The 14,923-nt window shown below is 52.0% G+C and overlaps 2 protein-coding genes across 2 annotated transcripts; both read right to left on the bottom strand.

The window, feature by feature from the left end:
* Nucleotides 1–846: 846 nt before the first annotated feature.
* Nucleotides 847–4,330, bottom strand: LOC119365542 (CO(2)-response secreted protease-like). Its single transcript, XM_037631182.1, has 8 exons — nucleotides 4,072–4,330; nucleotides 3,532–3,924; nucleotides 2,930–3,461; nucleotides 2,698–2,804; nucleotides 2,328–2,570; nucleotides 2,126–2,240; nucleotides 1,830–2,037; nucleotides 847–1,735 (listed from the first exon to the last, which is right to left on the bottom strand). Exons 1-8 carry the CDS (start codon nucleotides 4,251–4,253, stop codon nucleotides 1,179–1,181), a joined length of 2,337 nt encoding a protein of 778 aa, XP_037487079.1. The 5' UTR covers nucleotides 4,254–4,330; the 3' UTR covers nucleotides 847–1,178.
* Nucleotides 4,331–10,563: 6,233 nt separating this feature from the next.
* On the bottom strand, nucleotides 10,564–13,023 carry LOC119365543 (high mobility group B protein 6-like). Its single transcript, XM_037631183.1, has 7 exons — nucleotides 12,443–13,023; nucleotides 12,151–12,306; nucleotides 11,663–12,058; nucleotides 11,449–11,580; nucleotides 11,268–11,372; nucleotides 11,093–11,181; nucleotides 10,564–10,985 (listed from the first exon to the last, which is right to left on the bottom strand). The coding sequence occupies exons 1-7, from the start codon at nucleotides 12,983–12,985 to the stop codon at nucleotides 10,769–10,771; spliced, it is 1,638 nt and encodes a 545-aa protein (XP_037487080.1). The 5' UTR covers nucleotides 12,986–13,023; the 3' UTR covers nucleotides 10,564–10,768.
* Between the last annotated feature and the right edge of the window lie 1,900 nt (nucleotides 13,024–14,923).

Genomic DNA, 14,923 nt, shown 5'->3' on the forward strand with positions numbered 1-14,923 from the left:
GTCGGGGGTGTACCGCAGGGATGCGCGGATGCGTGCGATCTCTGCAGGCCGCGCCGCCCCGGTGGGCGGTGGTGGCACCGGCACGCCGCGGGCGCTGATCCTCCACGACCCGGGCACCCGCATGTCCGGCGGGGCCGGGTAGTCGGCCTCGAAGAGGAGGCGAGCCTCGTCCTCGTGCAGATGGCGGCGGCCGAAACCATTCGCCGCCGCGGCGTCGCCTGGGAAGCGCTCGGCCATCCTTCTGAGCTGGAGACGGCGAGAGGAGGAAAAGGGAGAAGCGGGAGCGTCGGCGGTGTAGTGTGCGTGCGTATCTCCGGCACGCTGGTCCTCGGCTTATATAGGTGGAAGCGCCGCGCGGTAGGCTGGCCGGCGCGTTACGCGTGGCGGGAGATGTGGCGGCCAAGGGGACGCGCGTCGCCCGGACTTCACTGCACCGCCCGTGAGGCATCAATGGAGGCTGATCGGCGCGGCAGCGCGCGCAGCTTTGGCATTGATTCGGCGCGGGAAACGAGGCAATGAGGACGACGAAGCGGCGAGAGGGGAGCCGAGTCGCTGATGCGGCTGGCCCACGGCGCTTTCGTGCCATAAAAAATTCGCCCGGCGCCCCCGAGTGACCCCCAGCGCGCTGGGTTCGGGTTGGGTCCGCCGGCGCCAATTTCGGCCCGAGCCGACGAAAAATGGACCCCTGGGGGCGCGACTGGGCCGATTTTTTGACGCCGGTGACCGAAAAATCGTCTGGGGGGCCTTGTTGGGGCGCGGCTGGAGATGCTCTTATTATCAGCATACTAGGTAGTATCATTTTTTTTCGTAAACAGTATGTAATAATTACTACATGTAATGTACTCCTTCTAGAATTGTTAAACATTTATGGATTATGCTACACAATTGTGACTTGTTGTTCCGACTTCCAAGTGCGCTTTATCCATTATAATTTGAGTTGATCATGAAACTGCATGACCAAAATGCCAGCAACTTGGTGCTACTACATTGTACGTATACCTAGACGAGAGACATACAAGTCTCATCTTGTACATACTCCCTCTGTCCGGAAATACTTGTCATCAAAATGGATAAAAGGTGATGTATCTAGATATATTTTAGTTCTAGATACATCTCTCTTTATCCATTTTGATGACAACTATTTTCGGACGGAGGGAGTACATAGATTTCACATTTCATCAGCTGCTGACCGCGAATGGGCTATGGACTGTATGTTTTCCATCTGACCATGTTATGGAGCCTGTGAGGGCGGCCTTGGCCGCTGTGTTCTTGCCAGAGAAGGTGACCTGGAAAGCCAGCTTCTTCACGCTGCCGGTGAACTGGAGCTTGCTGGGCACGACCTTCACATCTAGCCCGGCCGGCGCGCTGACGGCGACGGTATAGGTGGCGTCTTCCTGCGCTCCGACGTTGGTGACCTCACGGGTCACTGTCCTGCTGGCGCCGGCGCCGAGCCCCGTGACGGCGATCGACGGGTAGTTGAGGTCGGAGATGAGGTCCTTGCTCGCGTTGCCGGCGCAGCTGAAGGCGGCCGGAGGGGAGGTGATGAGCTTGATCTGGGACGCACCGTAGCCGTAGTTGCAGAGGAAGCTCAGATACTCGTCGGCCGCGAGGTCGTACACCAGCCCGGGGTCCAGCGCGCCGATCGGGTTCACCTGCCCCGCGCCGTAGTCGAACGGCGTCGCCGCCGTCCCCGCGTCCGTCGTCATCGGAGCCTTGTCGTTGTTCAGCTGAGTTGCTGCATGCCACACGGTAGACACGGTCGGAATTCAGACTTTGAGCCCCTGGCCTGGACACGATTAATCTGTCAGTTTGTTTCGTTATGTACGTACCTGTTGTCATGATGGCTGACCGGATGGCTGCCGGGCTCCACGTCGGGTTCCAGGCCTTGACGGTGGCCGCGGCCCCGGCGACGTGGGGGCAGGCCATGGACGTCCCGGAGACGAGGTTGAACTGCGACGGCTGCTTCTGGCCGGCCGGAAGTGACGTCGTTGGGATCCACGACGCAAGGATGTTCACCCCCGGCGCAGCCACGTCCGGCTGCATATACCACATGGATGCGTTAGTTTGCATACACACAACACAATAGCGATCACCTGGCTAAGGGCCGGTTTAGGCTGAACTCAACCTTGAGGATGTTGCCGGTTTGCGCCGACGGGCCCCTGGACGAGAAGTAGGCAACGACGGGCGCCGGCTTGTACTCCGTCACGGTGATCGTCGGCGTGATCGTCGCCACGGGTTCGCTAATTCCATACATTCAGAGTGAGCTTGACGTGCATTGAGAGTGAGCTTAATTGGAAGATGGTTGGTGCATACAGATTCGTACGTACCTTGTGGAGGCAATGTACTTGTGAAGGTCGGCCGCGGCGGCGGAGGTGACCTCCGTGACGGGGAAGTCGAGGTAGGCGGTGGTGACCGCCCTCCCGAAGTCGTTCACCAGGATGGCCCCCGCCGCTCCGGCGCTCTGGAGCTCGTCGACCTTGACCATCTTCGACGTGTCGCTCTGCGAGTGATTGCACAGCACGATCTTGCCCTTGATCTTGCTGGCATCCAGCGTGCCGGGCTCACAGTGACTGCATCAAAACATTAGAGCAGGGCACACATGAGAAACATGATGAAATCACATCACGGGTATTATCGCATATGGTCCTTTGGTAGCTTATTAAATCGGAAATGATAAATGGGTTCATATATGTGTACCTTGCCGAGTCAGAAGTACTAGAAGCTGAACTAGATTTTGCCGATGCACCTGCGATCAACGGGTATTTCGGGGATTTGTCCAGGTTGGAAAAGTTTATAGCCCCACCCTGCATTGACACGACCAATAAAAATAAAGTTAAATTTCATTTCGAGGAACCAAGAAATGCTACTGCAAAAACAAGCTAGGAAAATTAACAAGTGTCAGGACAGCAAAGCAAGGCATGTATAGTACCTTGACAGCGCTGCTATTTCCACCCAGCACGACGTCTGACTCGAAGTCGCGGTCGATGGTCGTCGCCGCGACCGTCATGATCCACGGCGCCGCGTTCACCACCGTGGAGGCGTCCGGGCCGGCGTTGCCCGCCGAGCACACCACCATGACCCCCTTCGCCACGGCGTGGAACGAGCCGATGGCGATGGGGTCCTCGGAGAAATCCGGGCTGAAGTAGGGCGACGCGCCGAGGGAGACCGAGATGACGTCGACGCCGTCGCCGATGGCGTCGTCGAAGCCGGCGAGGATGGCCGACCCGGCGCAGCCTTCGTCCGAGCAGACGCGGTACATCGCCACCCTCGACGCGGCGGATCCCCCCTTGGCGGTCCCCTGGGCCAGGCCGTAGTACGAGGCGCCGGTCACCGCGTTCCCGGCCGCCGTGGACGACGTGTGCGTCCCGTGCCCCGCCGCGTCCCGCGGAGAGCCGCTGCTGCCCCTGGTCCGGCCGCCGTCCACCTCGCCTAGATCGTAGTATCTTGCTCCGATCAGCTTCCTGCACCGCAAAATTAATCAAGTGCGACGACACATGTCACGTACGCGACTTACGACAGTGTGTGACTCACTTATTGCAGTTGGAGGTGTTGAAGTCGTCCCCGGCCATGCAGACGCCCTTCCACTTGCCCGGGACGGGTCCGAAGCCGGCGTCGTCGAAGCTGGGGGACTCGGGCCAGATGCCGGAGTCCAGGAGGCCGATGATGGTGTCCGTGGTCGGCGCCGACGTCGATGCCGCCGTGGTTTTGGGCGAGCGCCGCTTAGCCGAGTCGATCTTCACGTCCGTCTGCTGCAGGAAGTCCCAGGACCTGGTGGTGTGGAGCTGGTACACGGGGTCAGCGAACACTGAGACCACGCCGGGCTTGTGCCTGAGCGCGGCGGCCTCGTCCTTGGACAGCCGCGCCGCGAACCCGGAGAAAGCATGCTTGTACTGCTGCACCACTACGCTCTGCGCGAGCTTCCCCCTGCAGATGGATATCAAACGCCGTGCAATTTACTTTTTGAATATGGACAGACATTTTTTAACTGAATCTGTAAGCGCGGGGGGGCATGCACACAGATAAAAACGCACGAGCACGGAGGCACGCGTAGAGGCGGAGCTGCATGCGCACCTCTTGAGAATGGTGCCGACGAGGCGGAGGTGGCTCTGCCGCAGGAAGTCAGGCGAGGTCCGTGGCGGCACGGCGCCCATGTACACCACGTACACCTGGCTCCCCTTCTCGCCTTGGCATCCTCCCGGGGCGACCAGAAGAGCGATGACGACGACGAAGCAGAGCGGGAACCACATAACCATGCCGTATCTGTTGTTACTAGCAAGCTATAGCATCTACTGCCCGTTCGTTATGCCAGTTCAGTGCTGTCTAACTTACTTGTGTCCTTGCAATGTGCACTGCCAGGCCTTGAGTTGCACCATTTATAGGACACGTAGGCGAGGTGGATCGTGGCCAGGAATTGCTCGGTCGATGCGGTGCCAACTGAGGGCGCGGCGCGGTGGAGATGGATCGATGGTGGGCCGTGACGGCGCGTGCATTACCTAGCAGTAGTATAGTACAGATAGACAGTAGGGCGCATGCATTTCTGATTTCCCACGCGCGCCTGCCTGCCTGCCTGCGTTAACCGGAGTGGGAGGTAGTGTGTGCACTCCCCTAGTAGTGCTCGCTGTGTGTGATATCCTCACTGGTCACCTTATCTCGACTGGAAGGAAGTGGCGATGCGTGGTTCAGGCTAGAGCTGGAACAGGATAGGGCAACTTTCCGCGTGCATGCCGATAAAAAACTACCGCAGACAAGATGTATTTGCCCAATCCTATCGATCGTGGTACTACATCTAGGCAGACAGGTAGTAATTCGCAAGAAGAAGACTAGACGCGTAGTGACATGGCAGGTGGAGCCGTGCTTGCCTCGACCACCAAGTGATCAGCAAGGCAAGCCAAGCTAGTTGAGCGGGCAGGCAGTGGAGCCAAATCAGTTTTTACACTGCGGTCTCCACCACCGCGGCACCGCCCCAGTAGTGACTAGTGGAGGCGGGCAGCGGCACTTTTGCGGGTTAATGCGGCTGGCTTGCCTAAATCATCACGAATCGAACGTTAACTTGCTATGAACTATCAAGAGGTACCAGAGTCACTGATCTAAGATGAAACATGAATCAGTTTGCAATGCCACTGCCACTAACTGCTGGTACTCTGTTGTCAGTGTCCCCAAGTGCAGCCCTGAACATGCAGATCAAAAAGAGCCGGCGGCAAGTGATCAAGACCCTGTAGCGGTTCCGACAAGGGAAGCAAGCGCAGGAGAAAGCGTTCAGCAGAAGGCCCGGCCCAACGGCCCAGACGTGAAGCCAACCCGCCCAAGTGGCTGAAGGACTATTTCACGGCCCGTTAACTGTGTTAACGGTCGTTAGTTTAAATAGGGCATCTCCCTCTCTCTGTTTGGATTTGGCTAGAAACTGGATGACGGCTTCGGCCGGTGTAAACGGATAGCTGTGTGGGTGGATGCGAGGCTAGCTACTGAAACTTTTCCCCATATTCGAATTCGAATCCCTAATTTTCCCAGATCCAAGTGCACTGCTTACAGTTGGTATCAGATTCGGCGGTCCTGGAGCTGCCGGGCCATCACCACGGGACGCGGTGGCGAGATCGGCGGCGAGCGGAGGCGATGGACAAGTTATCCGAGGAAGGGTGCGGCGTGTACGCGCTTCTGCGGGCGGACTTCACCGCTGATTTGGATCAGCGCTTCAAGGAGAACAGCGACAACCTCCTCCAAGTCGTCGACAAGCTGATCCAGGCGAACACCACGGCGCTCGATGCCTTGTTGTCGGCGCGTGTGGACGGCGTGCGCGACGAGTTCGCGCTCGAGATCGAGCAAGTTCGCGGCGAGCGGCCACGAGATCCTGCCGGGCACGTCGACACCTCGTCATCCAGGATGGCTGGGAGTGGTCGCGGTGCTGCGTCCGACTCCCTTGGCGTCGAACAGGAACACCGGGGGAAGGCACATAACACTTATGTCCCTCCTCCGGTCAGAGATGTGCGTGATTCCTATTTTCGTGCTCGTTCTCCTCCTGTTGGTGATTCGGGTTTTCCTGATGCTGCTGATACGTTCTCGTTTGGTGTTCGTGCCGATCTACCCCGATTCGATGGTGCAAACCCGAGGTTATGGCAGACCCGTTGTGAAGATCGGTTCAAACTGTGGAGTACTCCCCAGCACAGATGGATTTCACTGGCAACATCTCAGTTTGAAGGTGCAGCAGCTTGCTGGTTGGAATCAGTGCAACACAGATCCCCATGTATGTCCTGGTCTGAATTTTGCTGCAGCTTGCAAAGTCGTTTCGGCAGAAACCAACATCAGACGTTACTTCGTCAGTTGTTCCGTATATCTCAAACCAGCACGGTAGTTGATTATGTGGATAGATTTGCTGACTTGTATGATCAGTTGTCTGCCTATGAAGAAGTTCCTAATACTTTGCATTACACCACTCGTTTCTTGGATGGACTAAAACCTGGTGTTCGAGTTGCAGTGGCACTTCAGAAACCTAAGGATCTTGATTCGGCTATGATTTAGCCTTGCTGCATGAGGAGCTTGGGGAAGGTGTGACACATATCAATTTTCTTCTTCGGGATTGAGGTCTGGTCCATTTCCACTTCCTCTTCCTCCCAAAACCCGTGTCACTAATGAACTGCGTCAGCCTGAATCTCTGAAAACATCCCCAACTGACGACAAGTGGTCTGCACTGCGCACTTACCGCAAGTCTAAGGGACTTTGTTTCACCTGTGGAGAAAGTGGTCCCGTGATCATGTGTGCAAGTCCATGGTTCAGTTACATTTTGTGCAGGAGTTGATCGATCATGTGTAGTCCATGGATTCTCTCCAATCAGATAGATCTGAGTCTGATACAACTTCGGTTCATAATATGCTCCTGTCAGCAGCATCGATTGGCAAGGACCCCAATGCTCCTTCACTTCAGTTGGAAATATAGTTTCAGAACCGTGCCTTGATCTTATTGGTGGACTCTGGTAGTACCCACTCCTTCATTGACAGTGCATTTGCTCCTCTTCTTCTGAATGTACAAGATACAACTATAGTTTCAGTTACTGTGGCAGGTGGTGCTTCTCTACAATGCTCCCAAATGTTGAAACAGTGTTAGTGGAGTTGGCGTGATTATCAGTTTTCCTCAGATTTCAGATTACAACTCTTGTCTACTTATGATGGAATCCTAGGTCTGGACTGGTTATCCCAGCGTAGCCCTATGCAAGTAAACTGGGTTCAGAAGTGGTTATCCTTCCGGCATCAAGGGCGCACAGTGACATTGCAAGGCCTTCTTCCTTCAGAATTTGCTCTAACAGTTGTGTCATTATCAATAATTCAGTGTGCTACTGACCAAACTATATGCCCTGAGATGCAGGCTCTGTTGGACAAGTTTCATACAGTTTTTCAGGCTCCCACTAGCCTTCCTCCTAGACGAATGCAAGAACACCATATTCCCATGATTCCAGGTGCAAGACCAGTTTCTTTCAGGCCATACAGGATTGCCCCCCTGCTTAAAGATGAGTTAGAGAAGCAGATTCAAGAACTATTTTCATTGGGAATGATCAGACCCAGCAAAAGTCCTTTTTCCTCTCCTGTCCTTATGGTCAAGAAAAAAGAGGAGGGAGAATGGAGACTAGTTGTAGACCCACCATGGCCACTTTGAGTTTCTTGTAGTTGCCATGGGTTTGACTGGAGCTCCAGCAACATTTCAAGGGACCATGAACTTTGATATGTCTCCTCTTCTCAGGAAATGTGTGTTGTGCTTCTTTGATGACATACTAGTTTTCAGCAAAACATTTAAGGCACATTTGGAACATGTTGCCAAGGTTCTGACAATTCTAAAAGAAAAAGAATGGAAGGTTAAAATGTCTAAGTGTGCTTTTGCTCAACAGGAAATTGCTTATTTGGGGCATGTCATTTTTTCTAAGGGTGTATCTACAGATCCTGCTAAAATAACAGTTGTCCAGAATTGGCCTGCTCCAACTAATGTTAAGGAAGTTAGGGGTTTCTTGGTCTCAATGGTTACTACAGGAAGTTTATAAAGCACTATGGAATTATTGCCAAACCCCTCACTGAACTTCTCAAAAAGGGAACACCATTTGTGTGGACCAGTATTACTGAAGAAGCCTTTGTAGTACTCAAACAAGCTCTCACCTCTGCTCCAGTCTTGGTTGTGCCTGATTTTTCAAAAACATTCACTGTGGAAATAGATGCATGTGACTACGATGTTGGGGCTGTATTAATGCAACAAGGACACCCCCTAGCATATGTCAGCAAAGCTCTGGGTGTTGAAAGCAGAGGATTATCAGTTTATGAGAAGGAATATCTAGCTATTTTGCTAGCAATCGATCAATGGAGATCATACCTGCAGGTCCAACCATTTTGTGATCAAGACTGATTAAAAGAGCTTGGCTCATCTGCAAGACGAAAGATTACATACTCCTTGGCAACAGAAGTGCCTGACCAAACTGTGAGGTCTGAGCTACACAATCCAATATAAACAAGGCACTTCCAATACTGTTGTTGATGCATTATCTAGGAGACCTCCTGATGGAACCCAGGTTTATCAGATTTCTAGTGCTCAGACCAGTTGGTTACAGGAAATTGTTGCAAGCTACAGTCAGGACACTAAAGCTCAACTGCATTTGGGTTGGTCAGGACTCTGCTCTGCAACTGAAAATATTCACTACCTTTCATGAAAGCCCAGTTGGTGGCCACTCTGGGTTCCCTGTTACATATAAGAGGATTCTTCCTCTTTTCAGATGGATTGGTATGAAAAACTTCATCAAGTCTCAAGTGCAATCTTGCATAATATGTCAACAATCTAAACCTGAGAGAGTACAGTACCCTGGGCTCTTATCACCTCTTCCAGTCCCTCCTAAAGCTTGAGATATAGTCTCTATGGATTTCATTTTCGGCCTTCCCTCCTCCTATCAGTACAACTCATATTGGTAGTTATTGAAAAGTTCTCCAAATATGGCCACTTCATGGGCCTCACACATCCTTTCAATGCATATAAAGTTGCGGAAATCTTTCTGGACAACGTGTATAAATTGCATGGTATGCCAAGGCTGATCATTTGTGATAGAGACCCCATATCCACAAGTGTATTCTGGAAGTTTCTTATTTCCAAGATTGGTGTTGAATTAAACATGAGTACAACTTATCATCATGAGACAGATGGTCCAACAGAGAGGGTTAATCAGCAGGTTAAATGTTTTTTTGAGGTGCTTTATCAGTGCCCACCCTGCCAAATGGAGTAAGTGGCTCTCTCTCACTTTGCGAGTTCTAGTACAACAACAATTGGCATTCTGCTCTCAATAGATCTCCCTTTGAGATCATTTATGGCCAAACGCCTAGATACTTTGGGATTTCTGAGTCTGACACCATTGCTCCTGTGGATATTCAGTCTTGGCTAGACTCGCGTCAGTTGGTGATCGACTCGGTCAGACAACACTTGCTCTGTGTGCAACAACGAATGAAACATCAGGCAGATAAGAAACACACTGAACGAGAATTTGCTGTGGATGACCTTGTGTTCCTCAAATTGCAGCCTTATGTATAGTCTTCAGTGGTCAGAAGAGCCAATCATAAGCTTTTCTTCAAGTTCTTTGGACCGTACAGAATTGTGGAGAAGATTGGTGAAGTGGCATATAAGCTGGATCTCCCAGCTTCCAGCCACATCCATCCAGTGTTCCATGTATCACAGCTCAAATGATTCGTCTCCCCTACCACAACAGTTCAGGCCCAATTGTCGTCTCCTGCATCCTTGCTTCAAGTGTCAGTACGAATACTAGACCGCAGGTTTCGGCCTTCGGGTCACAAGACAATAACGCAAGGTCTCATTTTGTGGAGCGGGAGTTCTCTCGAAGCTGCCACCTGGGAAGACCTAGACTCTCTGAAGTAACAATTCCCTCGAGCACCAGCTTGGGGTCAAGCCGGTTCGCAAGAAAGGGGGGATGTCAGTGTCCCCAAGTGCAGCCCTAAACATGCAGATCAGAAAGAGCTGGCGGCAAGTGATCAAGACCCTGCAGCGGTTCCGACAAGAGAAGCAAGCGCGGGAGGAGGCGTTCAAGCAGAAGGCCCGGCCCAACAGCCCAGACATGAGGCCAACCCGCCCAAGTGGCTGAAGGACTATTCCACGGTCGTTAGTTTAAATAGGGCAACTTTCTCTCTGTTTGGATTTGGCTAGGAACTAGATGACGGCTTCGGCCGGTGTAAACGGATAGCTGTGTGGGTGGATGGGAGGCTAGCTACCGAAACTTTTCGCCAAATTCGAATTCGAATCCCTAATTTTTCTAGATCCAAGTGCGCTACTTACATCTGTTGTAACGTAATCTCGTGGCGAATTGAGAATACAGTGTGGCACTTCCTTCAAATGGAAAAAATAATGCCAAGCTCAAAGGTATAATTATGTTCAAGGTATTTGTTGCGTCATCTTGCCTGGAAGGCCGGTACCAAAGTAGGCTGGGTAACACGGGGCGGGAGCAAAAGCTCGCTGCCCACGAGTTCAAGCTTCTTTTTGTTCCTGTACACAACTCATGTAAACTCGGACGATCTACCACCTACCCCGGCTCCCATAAAATTGACTTGAGATTTCTCAAGCATTTGAATTATGCAGTTTGCTGAAACAACCATGCATGATATGGAAAATAACTTCACTACCAGAAGGTTATATGGCTACTAGTACTACTGTGCCGTTCAGGATTCAGAGACGAGAATCCTTGAGTTCATAGTTCAACTCGAAGTAACAGTTGAACCTAGGGCCACCACGACAACACAGAACCACCCTAAGCAGTAGCAGTAGGCGAGGAGGAGGCGGAGGTGTGAGCTTTGGTGTACTCTTCCATCTCCCTCTTGTACGCCGCCATCCCTTGGGCCGCTTTCTCGCTCCACACCTTCTTCTCCGCGCCGCTCAGATCCTTCCACTTCACCGAGATGAGCGCGCTCAGCGTCGCGTTGTTCACCCCGGGGCGCTCCTCCGCCAGCTGCTTCCTCGCCTCCTTGCTGCAATAGAAAAGAAAATGCAACAGTTTGTTAGCCATGTCACGATGTTGTATTAAATTGCGTTCAGAGTTTATGTTGACAGGAGGAAGAAGAAGAGCATTCCAAACCTGAAGAGCAGGAAGGAAGACGCGGGCCTCTTGGGCCTGTTCGGGTCGGCGTTCTGCTGCTGCTTCTTCTGACGCTTCTCTTTGGTTTTCTGATCAAAAACAAAATCGACACATGAAGCAATTTACATAACGGGCATGCTGATGGATATTCCATCTGGAACTTGGGGATAGATACCTTGATGATGTTGTCTGCCTTCTCCTTCTTCCTGAGAAGCTGCAGAGCCTCCTGCTTGAGGATTTTCTTCTGCTCCTCTTCTTCCTTCTCTAAGCTCGCATTTTCCTGATAAAGTACACCACATTATATATCTTCATTTCTTTTATATAATAAATACTCTGCAACCAAACAATTTGCACACCTCCAGCTTCTTCTGCTTATACACCTCCATCTGCTTCTGGTATTCCTCCTTCTGCTTCCTCGCAACCTCCTCGTAAGGAACCTTCTGAGCCTCCGTCATGCCCTTCCACTCTTCCCCTGTGATCTTGCCAATCTGTGAGAGCCAAAATTCTTTTGTCAGATCAACGGACAAACTAATTTTACAGAAACTGAGCCTGAAACAGCCAGTCGATTACCTCAGGGACACTCTTCTTCTCGGCGGCCAGCGCTGCACGCCTCTCCTGCGAGTAGAGGAAGTAGGCCGGCATGGGCTGCTTCGGCTTGGAGGGATCCTTCTCCTTCTTCCTCTTGTTCTTTGCCTTCTTGCTGTTGCCGTCTTCCTCCTCGGCCTCCTGCCTGAACTTGAGGTACTGCTCCAGCAGCTCTTTCGCCGTCCAGCGCATCTGCTCTTCGTCGAGCAGCTTCATCGCCTCCGCCTCGCGCTTCTCCTGGCCAACCACCTGTAGGTAGGCCTCCTTCTCCTGCCGGTACCTCTCCTCGTAGGGCTGCTTCTCCTCGTTGCTCAGGGTCTTCCATTTGGCGCCCAGAGCGTTCGAGACCTCCTTGAAGTCTGCATCGGGGCTCTTCTTGATCTGAAAAGAACGTAGACATTTCATCAAACACCTGACAGGCAAGGAGACAGAGAGAACATTTGATGTTTGGTTTCAATTTTCGAGGTTCGCACCTCGGCCCACTGGTCTTTGCACCACAGAATGTACGCCGGTGCTGGCTTCTTCCTCTCATTGCCGGCCTTGCCTTTTCCCTTCTTCTTCTTCTTCTTCTTGCCTTTGTCATCTCCTTCCTGGTCCTTGCCAAGAAGAGACTGGACGAGAGGAAGGTTCTGTAGTCCAGTTCAGATCAGAAAAATTCAATCCAGACTAATCGCAGAGAATGCAATCTACTGTACCAGGTAAAAGGACGCTTGTACAGATATTAGAAACGAAAACAAAGTGAAGCAGATCGTTGCACGTTCGTACCATGGTGGGCTCAAACATCTTGACGCGCTGCATCTTCTTGAGCTCGGCCTGGAGGCGCTCCTGCTGCTTGGCCTTGGTCTCAATCTCCTCCTCCTTCTGCCGGATGACCTCGTCCCGCTCCCGCACCATCTCCTCCGCCTTCTCCTTCTCCAGCCGCAGCCTCTGTAGCATCCCCTGCAGCTCCGTCAGCTCGTCGGCCATCGACGGCGCCGCACCCTTGGCCTTGCCGCCCTTGGACGACGCCCTCTTCGCCTTCTGTGTCGAGGCGGGTGCCGTGGCGACATCTGCCTTCCCAAGGGGGGCGTCGGCGGCGTCTACCTGGGCGGGAGGCGTCCCCATCGGCTCGTCGGCTACCGGGGACGCCTGCCCCGTCTCAGCCTTGCGGATCTTCGGCGACGTCCTCTTGGCCTTGAGTGGTTGCGGGGTTAGGGCAGCGGCGAGGTCGGCCCTTCCGGCGGAGATGTTGGCGTCGTTGTCGAGCACCGGCGCGAGGGGCTTGCGGCTCCGGCCGCACCTCCTGCTCCCTGCCGCCGCGGTCGCCATGGGATCGATCCGAGGAGAGAGATGTGGATGCGTGCGGTGATGGGGATGGATTGGCTGGTGATCTGATCCGCGTGGTTTTACAAGGGATTAAGGGGTTAACGGTCACAGATTTTGAATTTTGAATGCTCGTTAACTAGGAAGGTGACGTGTCCGGCTCAGCGGTGACGGAGGGACGCCGTTTCGAAGCTACTGTACTCCATTGGTCCAATTCGAAATAGCAGAACCATTGGCATAAAAAGGTGTCAATTGCACAGGAAATCCATAAATTTACACGGTGTTTTTGCTTTTTCTTTTGACAGGAAGCCTTCATGGCGCACTTTATTGCATAAGAAAAACAATTACATCGTTTAAATGTCGTGCACAATAAAACTGGAAGGATCATCATCCCTAGCAAAAGAGAAACTAGAATCAACAACAAATCTAGTTAGACTAGTAGAATGCCCGTGCGTTGCCACAGGACATAGATTTTTTTTCTGGATAAATATATAAGCATAATACATGTATAGAAGTGATAACATATAGAATCAAAAAGCAACTGAAGTCCACTTCACTTGCAATGTAAGTTCAGAAAAATTTAATTGAACGATGTGTACATAGAGGGCAATTTCTATTACAAACTAAGATTTACTTGCGTACAATAATGCAAGGAATGTTGTTTTTAGCTTCATTTTGCATGATACCATGTGATTCGCATCCCGATATTTGTAATCAATAAATTGTAGGCAACCAATAAGTCACTTGGATGGTCTTCTCTCCAAAAATGACTTGCTAGGCTATGTGACACTTATGTCACCTCATAGCAATTGCTCATTTTTCCTTTTCTTTTAAGGAAAAAAGTTCACTCCTCTCACTCACTCACCCCACAACTGCCTCCTACTCTCCTCGCACTGCCTTAACCGCCGTTAACCTATCTGGTCCGGTTTTTGGATCCGATAACCTGCTAACAGCCACGACCAATGCCGATTTTCCACGTGTAAAATTCTCATTGGCTGACGGATCCACGCGTCAGCTCTGGGTTGGCACAGGTGTCACTCATCCAACGGCCGAGATGGGCCTATGATATGTTGACACGTGGACCGGCCCAAAAATGGCCCATAAAGTTTAAATGGGCTGGCTCAACCGAAGGCCCATAAGATTTAGCGGACCATAATGGGCCGGCCAAGCTAAAGGCCCACAAGATTTTGCAGACCATAATGGGCCGACCCAGCTAAAGGCCCACAAAATTTAGCGGACCATAATGGGCCGGCCCAGCTAAAGGCCCACAAGATTTTGCAGACCATAATGGGCCGGCCCAGCTAAAGGCCCACAAGATTTAGCGGACTACAATGGGTCGGCCCAGCTAAAGGCCCACAAGATTTTGCAGACCATAATGGGTCGGCCCAGCTAAAGGCCCAACATTCTCTGTCAAATCGGCCTGTCAACGGCTTGTCCTAAACTTTTCATCAACGCGGCCCATGGTCACTTCTGGCCCGTTGACAGTCCGCTAAGTAATTGGGTTGAATTACGGCCCGGTGTATTTCCGGCCTGTTAAAGGTCCTGCTTCATTTGGGCCCATTTACAGGCCATCAAAACTTTCAACCCATAAACGACCGTGAAGGATTTGGGTCATATTCAGCCATGTCTGACACTAGGCCTATTAGAGGCCCACTATAGATTTGGGCCACTTTCGGCCTGTTGTCATTTTCGGCCTGTTAACGCCGGACGAAAACCATGGGCCATATGTGGCCCAACGTCATATCGGGACCATTAACGGCCCATATAAAAATGACGATAATCTAGCCTGACCAAAGTTCTGGCCTGTTAAAGGCCCGTGTATTAGGTCGGTGCATTTACGGCCTGTCCGAATTTCGGCCTGTCAAAGATCCGCATCGTAAATGGGCCACCATTTTGGCCTGCTAAGACCAGTGAGTTATTTGGCACAATCAGGGCCCAATCTCA

This window comes from Triticum dicoccoides, chromosome 2B, assembly GCF_002162155.2.
Source record: "Triticum dicoccoides isolate Atlit2015 ecotype Zavitan chromosome 2B, WEW_v2.0, whole genome shotgun sequence".
NCBI classification, from domain to species: Eukaryota; Viridiplantae; Streptophyta; class Magnoliopsida; order Poales; family Poaceae; genus Triticum; species Triticum dicoccoides.

Coding starts and splice junctions, on each gene's coding strand:
- LOC119365542 (XM_037631182.1), bottom strand. CDS start 4,253: ATGGTTATGTGGTTCCCGCTCTGCTTCGTCGTCGTCATCGCTCTTCTG. Junction 2,241..2,327: donor AAGTACATTGCCTCCACAAG/GTACGTACGAAT, acceptor GTATGGAATTAG/CGAACCCGTGGCGACGATCA. Junction 1,736..1,829: donor GTCAGCCATCATGACAACAG/GTACGTACATAA, acceptor TGTGGCATGCAG/CAACTCAGCTGAACAACGAC.
- LOC119365543 (XM_037631183.1), bottom strand. CDS start 12,985: ATGGCGACCGCGGCGGCAGGGAGCAGGAGGTGCGGCCGGAGCCGCAAG. Junction 11,182..11,267: donor AGGCAGACAACATCATCAAG/GTATCTATCCCC, acceptor GTTTTTGATCAG/AAAACCAAAGAGAAGCGTCA. Junction 10,986..11,092: donor TCTTCCTTCCTGCTCTTCAG/GTTTGGAATGCT, acceptor TTTCTATTGCAG/CAAGGAGGCGAGGAAGCAGC.